Raw genomic sequence first — 13490 nt, 5'->3', positions numbered from 1 at the left:
GCGCGCAGCAAGGACCCAATGCAGCAAAAAAAAAAAAACAAAGAAAGAAAAACAAAGAAAAAAAATGTCATTGTGGAAAAAAGACTTCATCTGTTAGAGATACAGTTAGATGAAGAAAATATGGCTAAATGTTGACAGCTGTCAAATCTTGGTGATGGGTGATTAATATGTGGAAGTTCAATATATTGTGCTCTCCACTTTTCTGTACTTTAAAAATTATCCCTAATAAATAAAAATCTAAAACAAAAAGATTCATTTTTATTGAGCATCTGTCATGGACTAGGTGCTTTAAATACATTATCCTTTTTATCTTTTTGTTTGTTCGTTTGTTTTGTAATGATTTTTAAAACTTTATTTTGAAATAATTATAGGTTTATAGGAAGTTGCATAAATAGTACAGAGAGGGTACAGAAGGTTAAATTTTACTTATGATTTATCCACTGAAGGCTAAATCTTACATAACTATATGCAATATCAAAGCCAGGAAATTGGCATTGGTACAATGGCATGTATACTTCTATGACAGCTTAGATTTGAATAAACACTTTCTCCCACAATCAGGGCACAGAACCAATTTCATCAACACAAAGATCTCCCTTGTGCTATCCCCTTAGGCACACCTCCTTCCCTCCCCCCACCAACTCTAACCCTAGGCAACCATTAATCTCTTCTCCCATCTCTATAATATTGTCATGTTGAGAATGTGATTTAAATGGAATCATACAGTATGTAAACTTTCATAAAACCTAACAAAAACCACATCTAGGAAGCAGATTCCTCTCTTAAGAACCCATCTCCTTTTTCCATGCAATTTCTTAATACTCCATAATATGTTGACTATATTCTCAAAAGTAAACACCAGGATAACACATATACGATAATATACGTGGCAGCATTATCATAACAGCCCCAAACTGGAAACAACCCAAAAGTCCATCAGTAGGAGAATAGATAAATGAACTGTGGCTTATTTATACAATCAAACACTAGACAGCCATAAAAAAGAATGACTAAGAGATACACATGACAATATGAAATCTTACGGATGCTACATTGAGCTAAAGAAGTGAGGCACAAAACAGAAAATAATGTATAATTTCATTTACATGAAGTTCAAGAGTAGGCAGAACTAACTGATGGTGATAGAAGTCAGAAGAGTGGTTCACTGCAGAAGAGGGAGTATTGACTGGGAAGGAACATGAGATAACTTTTTAAGGTGCTGGAAATATTTTGTATCTTGATCTGGGTGATAGTTATAAAAATGAACATATATTTAAAAATTAAGCTTGTGTATTTTACTACTTTACTATCTGAATGCTATACCTAAATTTTAAAGTATCAAGGCACAGGGTTTGACAAAGAAGTTTGAGTCCTTAGAGCAGTAATGAGGCCAATATTTAAAATTGGGACTTCCTTAGGGAAGCATATGGTGACCAGCCATATAAAGTGTCTAGCCCACCTTCTCCTATGGGCAGTGTACCACTGCATTATTAATTTGCACCTTCTAAATTTTGTTTACTGGGAAATCCCTTGAAAAATCCAGGGATTGAGGTGGGTTTTTCTTGGGGGGGGATTGAGCGAGGGGGGCGTGCAGACCAAGGAATACATTGTCTTGAAAGATGAAGAGTTCACAAGTACCCTCTGTCTTCCTCACCCAAACACACTAGGTCAGTTCTGGTGGCAGCCACAATGGTCCTATTCATCTCTTTAGGGCCCAGGGCGTCTAACAGAAGCTGACTAAAACATACTGTATACTTGACTCATCTTTCTGCAAGCAGGAACCGTGTCTCGCTTGGCTCTGCAACCCCAGAGAAAGCTTAGTGACCTACACACAGCTGTATTCACACAAAGGGCCTCTGAGCATTGGTCCTCAAACTTGGCTGCACATGGGAATCACCTGGGAAGTTTTAAAATGTACTGATTCCTTGGTCCTACTCCCAGGGATTCTGATTTAATTGGTACAAAGTGAGCTCTGGGCTTCGGGATTATTTTAAGCGTCCCAGGTGACCTTAAGTACCTCACAAACTGAGAGCTCCTGTTTGGCTGCACTCTTCCAACTCGGCGCCTGATTTGCGCTCTGGCCTCAGCTCTCCGGAGGTGAGGGCGAAGTTCACTGAGTTCTGTGGTCCTGCCCCTCTTACAGAACCAATAAACTCAAATCTCTCCGTGACACCCCTAAAGACAGGAATTCTAACCAGTCTGTAGGCGCTCTGCGCCCCGCTCAAGCCTCTATGGTATTTTGGAGTCCTCTCTAGCATTTGGGAGACGCCTTAGTCAGGGCCAGCAGCTCCCTCTCTATGGTAGTGGATTTTCCAGCGCCGCCTCGTTGGTACTTCATTCCGGAAGGGCGTACGGATCAGAGAAGAGGCGGGACTTCCCTCCCGGAAATGACGCAGGTGCTTCCGCCTTATCCTACCTGAGCGCCCGGTGAGTTTCTAGTATTTACCCGAAGTTGGGGACATAGGGGGCGTTGTGGCAGGCTCCAGGCCGTGGTGAGTGACGTCTGACCTCAGGGTGATCCTGATGATGGCGCCGCCATTTCAGAGGTGTAGACCCTGGGCTGGGGCCCGGGCGCCTTAGTCCCGCGTATGATCGAATTCTTAGGGCCCCGCAGGTTCATGCTCCATTCCGGTCTCCCCTTCTTCTCCTGGTTAGAGGTGACCTAGAGGGATTGGGAGTCAGGGCTCCGGGGCTCGATTTCCAGCCCCGCCATTGACATGTTCTGTGACCTTGGGCTAGGCAGTGTTCCCCTTCGGGGCCTCAGTTCCCACATCTGTGAAATGGGACGTTTGAATTCACTGAGGTCAGTGGCCCCTGCTGGTCTGATGCCCTCTGATTCCTCCACATCCTCCAGCCCCTGCGATGGGAAGGTGAATGGGAGGGGTGGGTGCTGACCATGATGTCTGCCCCCAGGATTAGGAGGCCAGAGGAAGATCTCTTCCACGGTGCAGGGCTGAAATGGACCCGCTTAGGGCCCAGCAGCTGGCGGCAGAGCTGGAGGTTGAGATGATGGCTGATATGTACAACAGGTAAGGGCTGATTCTAAGCTGCCTTGTCTTAGAGAATGATCCCAGGTCACTCTTGCCAAGGCAGAGGTGGATAACTTATGAAGATTATTTTACTCATTCTGGGGAAACCTGAGGCCCGGGCTTACCCTCCCGGCGCCCCCAACTCCCGCCCCATGCTTAGGGCTAATGCAGACGCAGTGTGGGGTCACTAGAAGGAATTGGGCATTTAGGTTCGGATGGAATTGGCGATGTAGGAGCTGAGCAGGAAGAGAAGGTCCCGTCCAGGCTCTGATTGTGTTCCAGGAACAGTAGAGCATTTGCCTTTTGACAAATAGCACGTAGCCCACTTAGTAGTCAACATTTCTTAAACTCTTAATCCATCTCAGACACATGCTGAGCATTTTATATGCATTATCTTTTTTTAAAGGTGAGGACATTGAGGTTTCTAGAGGTTAAATAACTCTCAGGGTCCACAGCTGGTCAGTAGCAAAGTCAGAACCAGTAACTCAGCCTGACTCCTAACTAGTGCCCATAACCATCTGGCAAATTTGGGAACAAATCGTAGCTGCACCAACCACCACTACTATGGCCTTGGGCAAGTTACATGGACTGTTATACCAGTGGTTTCCCCATCTGTAAAGTGGAGTTAATAATAGTACCTTCCTCACAGAGACATTATCCATATTAAATGTAAAAGTATATGACAAGCTCTTAGCATTCAGCCCAACACAAGTCAAGTAAGCAGTCAACAAATATTTGCTATTTTTATTGGCTTAAGGTCTCTGGTATCCTCCCTAGATTAGTTGTTTTATCTTGGGGGCTCTTTATCAGAATAATTTTTAAATGTAGGCTGCAAAGTCAGGCTACCTGGGTTCATAGCCCAGCTTTATGTGATCCTGAGGCTCTCTGTGCCTTCATTTCCTTATCTGTAAAAAGGGGGATAATGATTGTGCCTACCTCTTAGGGTTATCATGAGAAGTGCATGACAGAATCCATGTCAAGCACTTAGCATGATGTCTGGAACATAGCTGGTACTCAGCTAATGGTTCCTGTTTGATTAATCATAAACATGGCTAATGGTTCCTGCTCTCAAGGATCTTCCAAGATAGTTGAGCTGCAAACTGAGGATTTACACTGCCTTCTCGGGAGGTGAAACCAGTGTAGCAGGGCAGGAATGGCTGAGGGTTCCTGGTATGCCACAGGTTGCTGCTGGCTTGACCTTTCTCTTCCTTCTTTCTAGAATGACCAGTGCCTGCCACCGGAAGTGCGTGCCTCCCCACTACAAGGAAGCAGAACTGTCCAAGGGCGAGTCTGTGTGCCTGGACCGGTGTGTCTCCAAGTACCTGGACATCCATGAACGGATGGGCAAAAAGTTGACAGAATTGTCTATGCAGGATGAAGAGCTGATGAAGAGGGTGCAGCAGAGTTCTGGGCCTGCATGAGGCCCAGGCGGTACACCTTAAGGCGCACCGTGTCCTTTCCCACCTGTCTAATAAAAGTGCCCCCATTGGGTGTCGTCTGTGAAGACTGCCAGGCCTAGGCTCTTTCTGGAAAGTCTCCAGGAGCCCAGGGTATGATGGAGCTCTTTCTCGGTCGGAGAAAGGGTATTTGTCACACTGGCATGCGACTGTGTGTTTATATATATTATATATTAAAACAAGTTTGTTGACACCTACAGTGTGCAAAGCGGTGTGCCTGGCACTTGGGAGTAAAGGCAGCAGACACAGCCTCAACCAGCAGAGGGAGTCTAACGTAGTGTTTAAAAGCATAGACTGGTACCATGGCTTAAGTTTACATTCCACGTCAGCCACTTGCTGTGTGACCCTGAACGTGTCATTTCACTGTGCTTAGCTTCCTCATCTGTAAAGTGGAGAGAATCAGGGCTGTTGTGAAGATTAACTGAGTTAATAGGAATAAACTATTTAGAATAATGACTGGGCCATAGAAAGTGCCCGGTATATATTATTTCTGTCTAACAACTTAAAATCAAGTGCAGGCAGGCATTTTCGTCAATGATACAAAGGAATGATTTAGAGGAGAGAGTGCAAAGTAGGTGGAACCTAAGCCTGAAATAGCCACAACCTCTTGGTTCTCAACAGCGATATCGAAACATGTGAAGGAACCCAGCTTCATGTGTGATGTGTGTGATCCAGGGAGGGACCGAGTGATAACCGCTGCCATTCAGCATTCACCTGAATGTGAATCAGGGACTGTGCTCCTGAGACTGGGTATCCAGTCTCATCCACTCAGCAGGCTAAAGGCCCTGTTAGGAAATGGGGGCTCAGAGAGGTGGTGGTTTGCTAGAGGTCACAGGAGAGGAGCAATAACGGAGGTCAGGGTTGACCGCTCGCGGAGGAGAGGCCGCATCTACTTCCTGTCCTGAGGGTGCCCTTGGAGAACTGTGCAGTTCTCAAAATGTAGGGTTCCCTGCAGAAGGAATTTTGGTGGACGCCAGTGCCACTGATAGCAGTGCCTTCACAGCGGAGGGAGGTGTCTGGGATATAACCTCACCAGGTCACTGGGCTCACAGGAAAGGAGACGGTAGAGGCAGTGAGTTTCAGGCTTAAAAGTACAGGTTCAGGGAATTCCCTGGCGGTCCAGTGGTTGGGACCTTGCGCTTTCACTGCCGAGGGCCTGGGTTCGTTTCCTGGTCAGGAGCTAGGATCCTACAAGCTGCACAGTGTGGCCAAAAAAAAAAAAAAAAAATCCAGGTTCAAGTCAGACCACCTGGGATGAAATTTTCTGGCTGTGTGATCCTGGGTGAGGCATTTGGCTACTCTGTGCTTCAGTTACCCTATCTATAAAGCGATAAAAGTACCTACTTCATTGAGTGGTTGTGAAGATTAAAGGTGTTAATAACTAAAGCACTTAGGAAAGTGCCTAATTCTCCCACGTTAAATACTCAATAATGTTAGCTCTTTTTTTTTTAATTGCTAACTTTGATGTAAGGAGTCTTGGGATAGACGCCCTGAAAGCTTCAAAACTATTGTCCATCTACCTTAAGGGTGGGCAGAGAGCTAAGGCTCCTTTCTAGGTACTGAAGTGCCAACTTGGGTCAACAGGTGGCGCTGTCTGCTCACGGGAATCAGCACTGCTGTGGCCAGTTCTACAAATGTGTATTATTCGTGTATTCCTTGCGGCCATTGTACTAGGGAGAGCAGAGTGGTGAGGAAAACATATTGTACCTGCCCTCAGGTTTAGCAAGGAGCGTCAGAAATTTTCAGAGCACATAGCTGGAACATCTAGAGGGGGTAGTAGAGAATGGAGAGAAGAGGTTCCAGCAGGACAGAGAGCACTTGCAAAAGCTTTGAAGTGTGGCAGAAAGTGTGGAGCAGTCAAGAAACAAAGCTCTGGCCTGCCTGGAGTGCCAAGTGGGAAGGGAGGTAGTGGTGAGAGATGAGACCTGCCCGAGGGCTGGGCAGGCGCAGCTCCAAGGAGCCTGATGAGCTGAGTTAAAAGAGTTTGGATTTCCTCCGAAGGGCATCGGCAAACTGTTGAAGGATGTAAACCCTGGCAGTGAAAATGACAGATCTGCATTTTAAAGCTCCCTCTAGCTGTCAGCCAGGTGGGTAGAGGTAGATGATGGCTTAATGGATCCAGGGGAGACATGCCAGGGAGCTGGTGAGGAAACGGGGATGATGCCAGTAAGAATAGCTATCGAGTTGCTACAGTGTGCTAATAAGTATATTATTTCAGTTAAAACTCATAACAACTCTGAGGCAGGTACCATTATTCTTATAGGTGAAGAAGTTGAGGCTCTGAAAAGTTAGTAACTTGCTGAAGGTCATACACCAAGCAAGTGCTGGAGCCAGGATTCCAGCTAATTCAGACACGAGCGCCCACTTTTACCTGCCCCTCTAGGACTGGAGTGCAGGTGTGGGTGGGGCACGCTCCATGTCAGCCATGACATATTTTATTCAGCAGTAGTTACTGTTGGCTTGCTGCATGCAGAGAGCCGTAGAAAGTGTGCAAGTGAATTAACTAGGTCCCTGCCTTCAGTGAACAAGTGTGGCGTTTGGGAGGGTGGGCATAGGAGAGATGGAACAAACATATAAAGAGTAGTAGAATAGGTTAGGCCTTTTCTGCCATCGAGAAGAGTCAAAAACTGAATGCTCGCATGTGTGTTTGCTAGATTATCAGTTTCATTTATTTATTTTCATAAATTTATGTATTTATTTTTGGCTGCGTTGGGTCTTTGTTGCTACACGCGGTCTTTCTCTAATTGCAGCGAGCGGGGGCTACTCTTCGTTGTGGTGCACGGGCTTCTCATTGCAGTGGCTTCTCTTGTTGCGGAGCACAGGCTCTAGAGCGCAGGCTCAGTAGTTGTGGCGCACAGGCTTAGTTGCTCCGCGGCGATTATCAGTTTTAAAAACCGGGAAGTGTCTCATAAAAATCAGGACTTTGGCTTCTTTTGAAAAGTTAGAAGATCTGACAAGTCAGCCTACATTCCTGCTTGGCAGTGGTCCGCTGCTGGAGGATGGGTAGAGGCTCAGCTGTCCGCCAAACCTCCCACCTCTCATTTCTTCCCTCATCACCATCTGCTTGACCTGTAGGCATTTGGCCTGCACCTTCTGCTCTTTGGGTTTTCAGGTGAGCTGGACACTATATGAGAAAACATGTAATGGTCCTGCCGCTGCTGTTCATTCCTATTCATTCCTAGTATGATCTCCTTCCCTTGAGCGTGCACTAGACCTAAATAGAGACTTGCTTCTAACAAACAGAACAGAGCAAAGGTGATGAAAGCTGCTTCCAAGGTTAAGACACAAAAGATTGTAATGGCCATCTTGTTATTGTCTCTCTCTCTCTTCCTCCCTTTCTCCTCCTCTCCTCTTCCTTGCAAGATCTGTTGAAGCAAGCTTCCATGTTGTGAGCTGCCCTATGAAGAGGCTCATGTGGTGGGGAACTCAGGGCAGCCTCCAGCCCACAGCCAGTGAGGAACTGAATCCTGCTGGCAACCACATGAGTGAGCTCAGAAGCAGATCCTTCCCCAGTCAAACTTTCAGATGACTACAGCCCTGGCTGGCACTTTGCAGCCCTGTGAGAGACCCTGAAGCAGAGGACCCAACTAAGCTGCAGGCTGACTCCCAGCCTAGAGAAACTGAGGTGATAAATGTGGTTTTAAGCCATTATATTTTGGGGTAATTTGTTATGCAGCAATAGTTAACCACTACACAGACAGTTCTCACAGCTGTTACAGTTGTCAAAGACTATGTTTGGTCATTCTACGCCCACACCTGGAAGGGACCAGGCACTGTTCCAGGCATTCGGGGCACACCAATGAACAAAATAAAGATTGTTGCCCACTTGGAACTTATATTCTAGGGCAGTGGTTTTGCATAGACGTCTGGGTTGGCAGGGCTGTTTTGAAGGAAAGACAGCCCCTTCAGCTCCTGGGAGAAGGTTCTTAACCTTTCACATCTTGGGCCCCTTTGAAACGCCAACAAAAGCCACAGACTGGTTCTTCAGAAAATTGTTCACGCACAGAATTTTGCATGCAATTTTAGGGATTTTCATAAGAATTCTTGTGGGCTGACCTGGGGGGAGTCTTGTGACAAGCATTTTTTTAAATGCTGGGGCAAAGAGAAACAAGACAGAAAATCAAAGGGGGGAGACATTAAAATCAGTCACTTTTACAGCTGTGATAAGTGCTGTAAGAGATGCCCAGGGAAGTGTGGGGCTATGTAAAGGGATGACCCCCCAAGTCTGGGTGCTCAGGGAAGGCTGTCCCCCTGAAAGTGATATAGGTGAGTGAGATTTGAAGGATGGGTAGGAATTTGCCAGGCTGGGGGCAGTGGTGGGTGGTGGCTTCTTTGTTAAGTGGTGGGAGGATAGTGGTGGAGAAGGTGGGCTCAGGTCCCTATCCTCTGGCCCATACAGTCTATCAGAGGAAACAGACACGTTGTGATGAGTTTTATCAAAGGGTGACTCGAATGTTATACGAGTCATATAGCAAAGGGATTTATTGCTGGAGTCAGGCAAGGAGGCTTCCTGTAGGAAGTGCCCGTTAAGTCAAAATCTGAAGGATTAGTTAGATAGGCCAGGGTGGGGGAATGTTCCAGGCCCAGGTGGGAGAACACGGGGTTTTAATGGATGAGAACAGGTCACAACAGTGAAAGCATAGAGAAGAGAGAGGCCAGAAGGGAGGTGGGGGCAGCAGGAGGGCCCGGATAGACGAGGAGGCATTGTTGGGAGTTTGTACGTTTGCCCAACAGTCGTGGAAACTTCCAAGGGGAGAGGCCTGCTTGAAGCCAGGATCATTCTGACTGGAAGGTGGACTCACTGGCACGATTGGAATCGGGAAGGCCAGGCTGAAAGGGTCGCAGGAGTCCAGGTGGGAGTTGATGAGACCTAGGCTCGGGGGCCAGCAGAAGATGGAGAGGAGAAGTCTTTAAAGGCAGGAGCCACAAGCTTGCTCATAGGTTGGACGTGGAAAGTAAGGCTGGGAGCCGAGTCTGGATAACTTCGCTTTGAGCTTAAGCAGCTGTGTGCAAGGTGGTGCTTTTACCGACACAGGCAGCAACGGAGGTAGAGCGAGTTAGGGAGGAAGGAGGAGGGTCATTTTCTGTCATCACTGAGCACTTCTTTTTTTTTTTTTTTAATTTTTAAATTAAAAAAAAATTTTTGGGCTGCGCTGCACGGCATGTGCAATCTTGGTTCCCCAACCAGGGATGGAACCCACACCCCCTGCATTGGAAGTGTGGCGTCTTAACCACTGGACCACCAGGGAAGTCCCACTGAGCACTTCTTTTTTTAAATTTATTTATTTTTTATTTTTTTGGCTGTGTTGGGTCTTCGTTTCTGTGCAAGGGCTTTCTCTAGTTGTGGCAAGCGGGGGCCACTCTTCATCGCCGGGCGCAGGCCTCTCACTGTCACGGCCTCTCTTGTTGCGGAGCACAGGCTCCAGACGTGCAGGCTCAGTAGTTGTGGCTCACGGGCCTAGTTGCTCCACGGGATGTGGGATCTTCCCACACCAGGGCTCGAACCCGTGTCCCCTGCATTAGCAGGCAGATTCTCAACCATTGCACCACCAGGGAAGCCCTGAGCACTTCTTATTATCTTAGAAGGTCCGGTGCAATTGGCCTGTATCTACTTTTCCAGCTGCAGCTTCATGCCACAGCCCGCCTCATTCTATGTGTTCTTCCATTCAGGCCCTCCTTCAGTTCCCTGCATGTCTCAGGCATCCTCCTGTTGTAGGGCCTCTGCGTGCTGTGTCCTCCTCTTGGGGGTTGATAAATTCTACTGATTTAGACACGGGAAGTCTTATATCTTCAGACTGTGGCACAAACAACACCTTTAAGGACTCCTCCCTGCCTTCCAGTCTAGATCAACGCCCCTCCCCAATGACATGTTACTTCTCTTCCATGGCGCTTCCTTTATTTTTTAAAATAAATTTATTTATTTATTTATTTTTGGCTGTGTTGGGTTTGTTGCTGCGCGCGGGCTTTCTCTGGTTGCGGCGAGCGGGGGCTACTCTTCGTCGTGATGCGTAGGCTTCTCATTGCGGTGGCTTCTCTTGTTGCGGAGCACAGGCTCTAGGCGCTTGGGCTTCAGTAGTTGTGGTGTGCAGGCTCTAGAGCACGGGCTCAGTAGTCGTGGCGCACAGGCTTAGCTGCTCCGCGGCATGTGGGATCTTCCTGGACCAGGGCTCGAACCTGTAACCCCTGCATTGGCAGGCAGATTCTTAGCCACTGAATGGCGCTTCCTTTAGATGTAATTACACTTACTATGTGATAATTTGATTCATCGACTCCTCTCCCCCTCTGGACTTTATGTACTCTGAGGATGGAGTCTGTGTCTTACTCATCCTTCAATCCCTAGTGCCTGATGCCTGTGAAAGCGTTTACAAAATTTTTTAAAACTGATATAATTCACATATCATAAAATTCACCCTTTTAAAGTGTACAATTAAATGGATTTTAGTGCATTCACAGGGTGGTACCGTCATCACCACTATCTACCTGTGCAACACTGTCACCCCCAAGAAGAAGAAACCCCATACTCATTAGCAGTCACTTCCCTTCTCTCCCTCCTCCAGTTTTTGGCAACGACTAATCTCCTGTCTCAGTGTATCTGCCTATTCTGGGCATTTCATATGAGTGCACCCCTACAGTATGTGATCTTTTGCATCTGGCTTTCACTTAGCATACTGTTTTTAAGGTTCATCCACGTTGTAGCATGTACCAGTACCTCCTTCCTTTTTTTTTTTTTTTTTTTTTTTCGGTACGCGGGCCTCTCACTGCCGTGGCCTCTCCCGCCGCGGAGCACAGGCTCCGGACGCTCAGGCTCAGCGGCCATGGCTCAGGGGCCCAGCCGCTCCGCGGCACGTGGGATCCTCCCAGACCGGGGCACGAACCCGTGTCCCATCGGCAGGCGGACTCTCAACCACTGCTCCACCAGGGAAGCCCCCCCTCCTTCCTTTTTATGACCAAATCATAATACATTCATTGTTACTATACACATTTTTTTTTTTTTTGGTCACACCTCCCGGCTTGTGGGATCTTAGTTCCCCAACCAGGGATTGAACCCGGGCCTTCAGCAGGGAAAGCGCAGTGTCCTAACCACTGGACCACCAGGGAATTCCCACTATACACATTTTGTTTATGTTAACGGACAATTGGGTTGTTTGCACTTTTTGGCTATTATGAATAACAATGCTATAAACATTTGTGTCCAAGTTTTTTTTGTTTTTTTTTTTGCGGTACGCGGGCCTCTCACTGCTCTGGCCTCTCCCGTTGCGGAGCACAGGCTCCGGACGCGCAGGCTCAGGTGCTCCGCGGCATGTGGGATCTTCCCGGACCGGGGCGCGAACCCGCGTCCCCTGCATCGGCAGGCGGACTCTCAACCACTGCGCCACCAGGAAAGCCCTGTGTCCAAGTTTTCGTGTCCACATATGTTCTCAGTTCTCTTGGGTATATACCTAGGAGAGGAATTGCTGGGTCATAGTGGTGACTCTATGTTTAACTATTTGAGGATCAGCCAAACCGTTTTTCCAAAGTGGCTGCACTATTTTATTTACATTCCTCACGCAAAGGTTTACCATGACTATTTGTTAGGCTGAATAAATAATTTCTTCATTGTGAACTGGATACTATTATTTCCAGCACATAATAGACTAGAAGAGTTAAGGCTCGGGAGTGTGAGTGCCTTGGGCAAAACTGCACAACTAATGAGCTGCAGAGCCAGGATTGGGACCCAGCCTGTGATTCGTGAGCCAGTACTCCTGTTCACTCAGCTGTGAGGCCGACTCTGGCCACTGGCCTGCAGGAGATTCAATGTGATAGCTCTATTCTACTCAAGCTGTGGGAGTGTCAAGGGAACAGAGTCTAGAAAGGGATTACTTTTGGGGACAGGAGGAGGGGTTGGTAAATCTTATTGATTCTGATATGGAAGTGTGTCTTAAGTCTCTTCTCTGGGACTTCCCTGGTGGTCCAGTGGTTAAGACTCTGCCCTTCCAATGCAGGGGGCGCAGGTTCAATCCCTGGTGGGGGAACTAAGATCCCACATGCTATGTGGTGTGGCCAAAAACGAAGTCTCTTCTTTCCTCTATTTTTTTTTTGTTTTAATTATCTGAACTATTACAGTGGCCTCTTAACTGCTTTAAAGTCCTCTCCTTTCCACTCATTAAACACACAAACCTGACCATATCTATCTCCTCCCTTAAAAACAAACAAAGTAAACCAAAATAAAACAAGAAAACAAAATCCAGGCGTTCCCATCACCTACCTCACAACATGGGAAATCCTTGGCCTGGCAGAGGTCATTCCAAACTGACCACAGCCTACCTTTCCAGCTCCTTTTCCCACTACCCTCTTCCACTTATTCCATAAATGTTTACCACAGGCTGTTACAGGCCAGGTCCTGGGATAGGCAGCAGGCATACAAATCACCTACAATGTGGTTCCCAAGGTGCCTGCCCTCCAGAGATTTATAGCTCATGGGGAGGGAGCAGGCAACTAAACTGATGATTCTAGATCAGTGTGAGGGCTTCACTTCAGGATAGAATAGCGTTTGGGGGGAGTGCATGGGCAGGACCCCTAACTCAGCCTAAGAGATCAGAGCTTCCAGAAAAAGGTGAAATTGAGGTGAGTTGTGAAGGATGAGTGCATTAGAAATAAAGGAGGAGGGACTTCCCCGGTGGCGCAGTGGTTAAGAGTCCGTCTGCCAATTCAGGGGACACGGGTTTGAGCCCTGGTCCGGGAAGATTCCCACGTGCTGTGGAGCTTAGAACCAAGCCCATGTGCCACAACTACTGAAGCCCACGTGCCTAGAGCCCGTGCTCCGCAACAAGAGAAGCCACCACAATGAGAAACCCGCGCATCGCAATGAAGAGTAGCCCCCACTCACCACAACTAGAGAAAGCCCATGCGCAGCAACGAAGACCCAACGCAGCCATAAATAAATAAATAAATTTGTAGGAGAAAAAGAAAGAAATGAAGAAGGAACAGCAGGTGAAAGGCCAGGAGGTGTGAAACCAGCTGGCTT

General features: G+C 47.4%; 1 protein-coding gene across 2 annotated transcripts; it reads left to right on the top strand.

Moving 5' to 3' along the window:
* Positions 1 to 2354: 2354 nt before the first annotated feature.
* Positions 2355 to 4679, top strand: TIMM10 (translocase of inner mitochondrial membrane 10). Of its 2 annotated transcripts, none has more exons than XM_081240433.1 (3): positions 2355 to 2427; positions 2914 to 3029; positions 4249 to 4679. In XM_081240433.1, exons 2-3 carry the CDS (start codon positions 2959 to 2961, stop codon positions 4448 to 4450), a joined length of 273 nt encoding a protein of 90 aa, XP_081096559.1. In that variant the 5' UTR covers positions 2355 to 2427; positions 2914 to 2958; the 3' UTR covers positions 4451 to 4679. The 2 variants fall into 2 exon arrangements, with proteins under 2 accessions (XP_081096559.1, XP_081096560.1); XM_081240434.1 differs by lacking the exon at positions 2355 to 2427 and adding an exon at positions 2451 to 2492.
* Positions 4680 to 13490: the final 8811 nt, after the last annotated feature.

Source organism: Mesoplodon bidens (genome assembly GCF_964165515.1).
Source record: "Mesoplodon bidens genome assembly, chromosome: 7".
NCBI classification, from domain to species: domain Eukaryota; kingdom Metazoa; phylum Chordata; class Mammalia; order Artiodactyla; family Ziphiidae; genus Mesoplodon; species Mesoplodon bidens.
Note: the sequence above shows the minus strand (reverse complement) of the source record. Positions and strands in the feature narration are given on the sequence as shown.

Coding starts and splice junctions, on each gene's coding strand:
- TIMM10 (XM_081240433.1), top strand. CDS start 2,959: ATGGACCCGCTTAGGGCCCAGCAGCTGGCGGCAGAGCTGGAGGTTGAG. Junction 3,030..4,248: donor ATGGCTGATATGTACAACAG/GTAAGGGCTGAT, acceptor CCTTCTTTCTAG/AATGACCAGTGCCTGCCACC.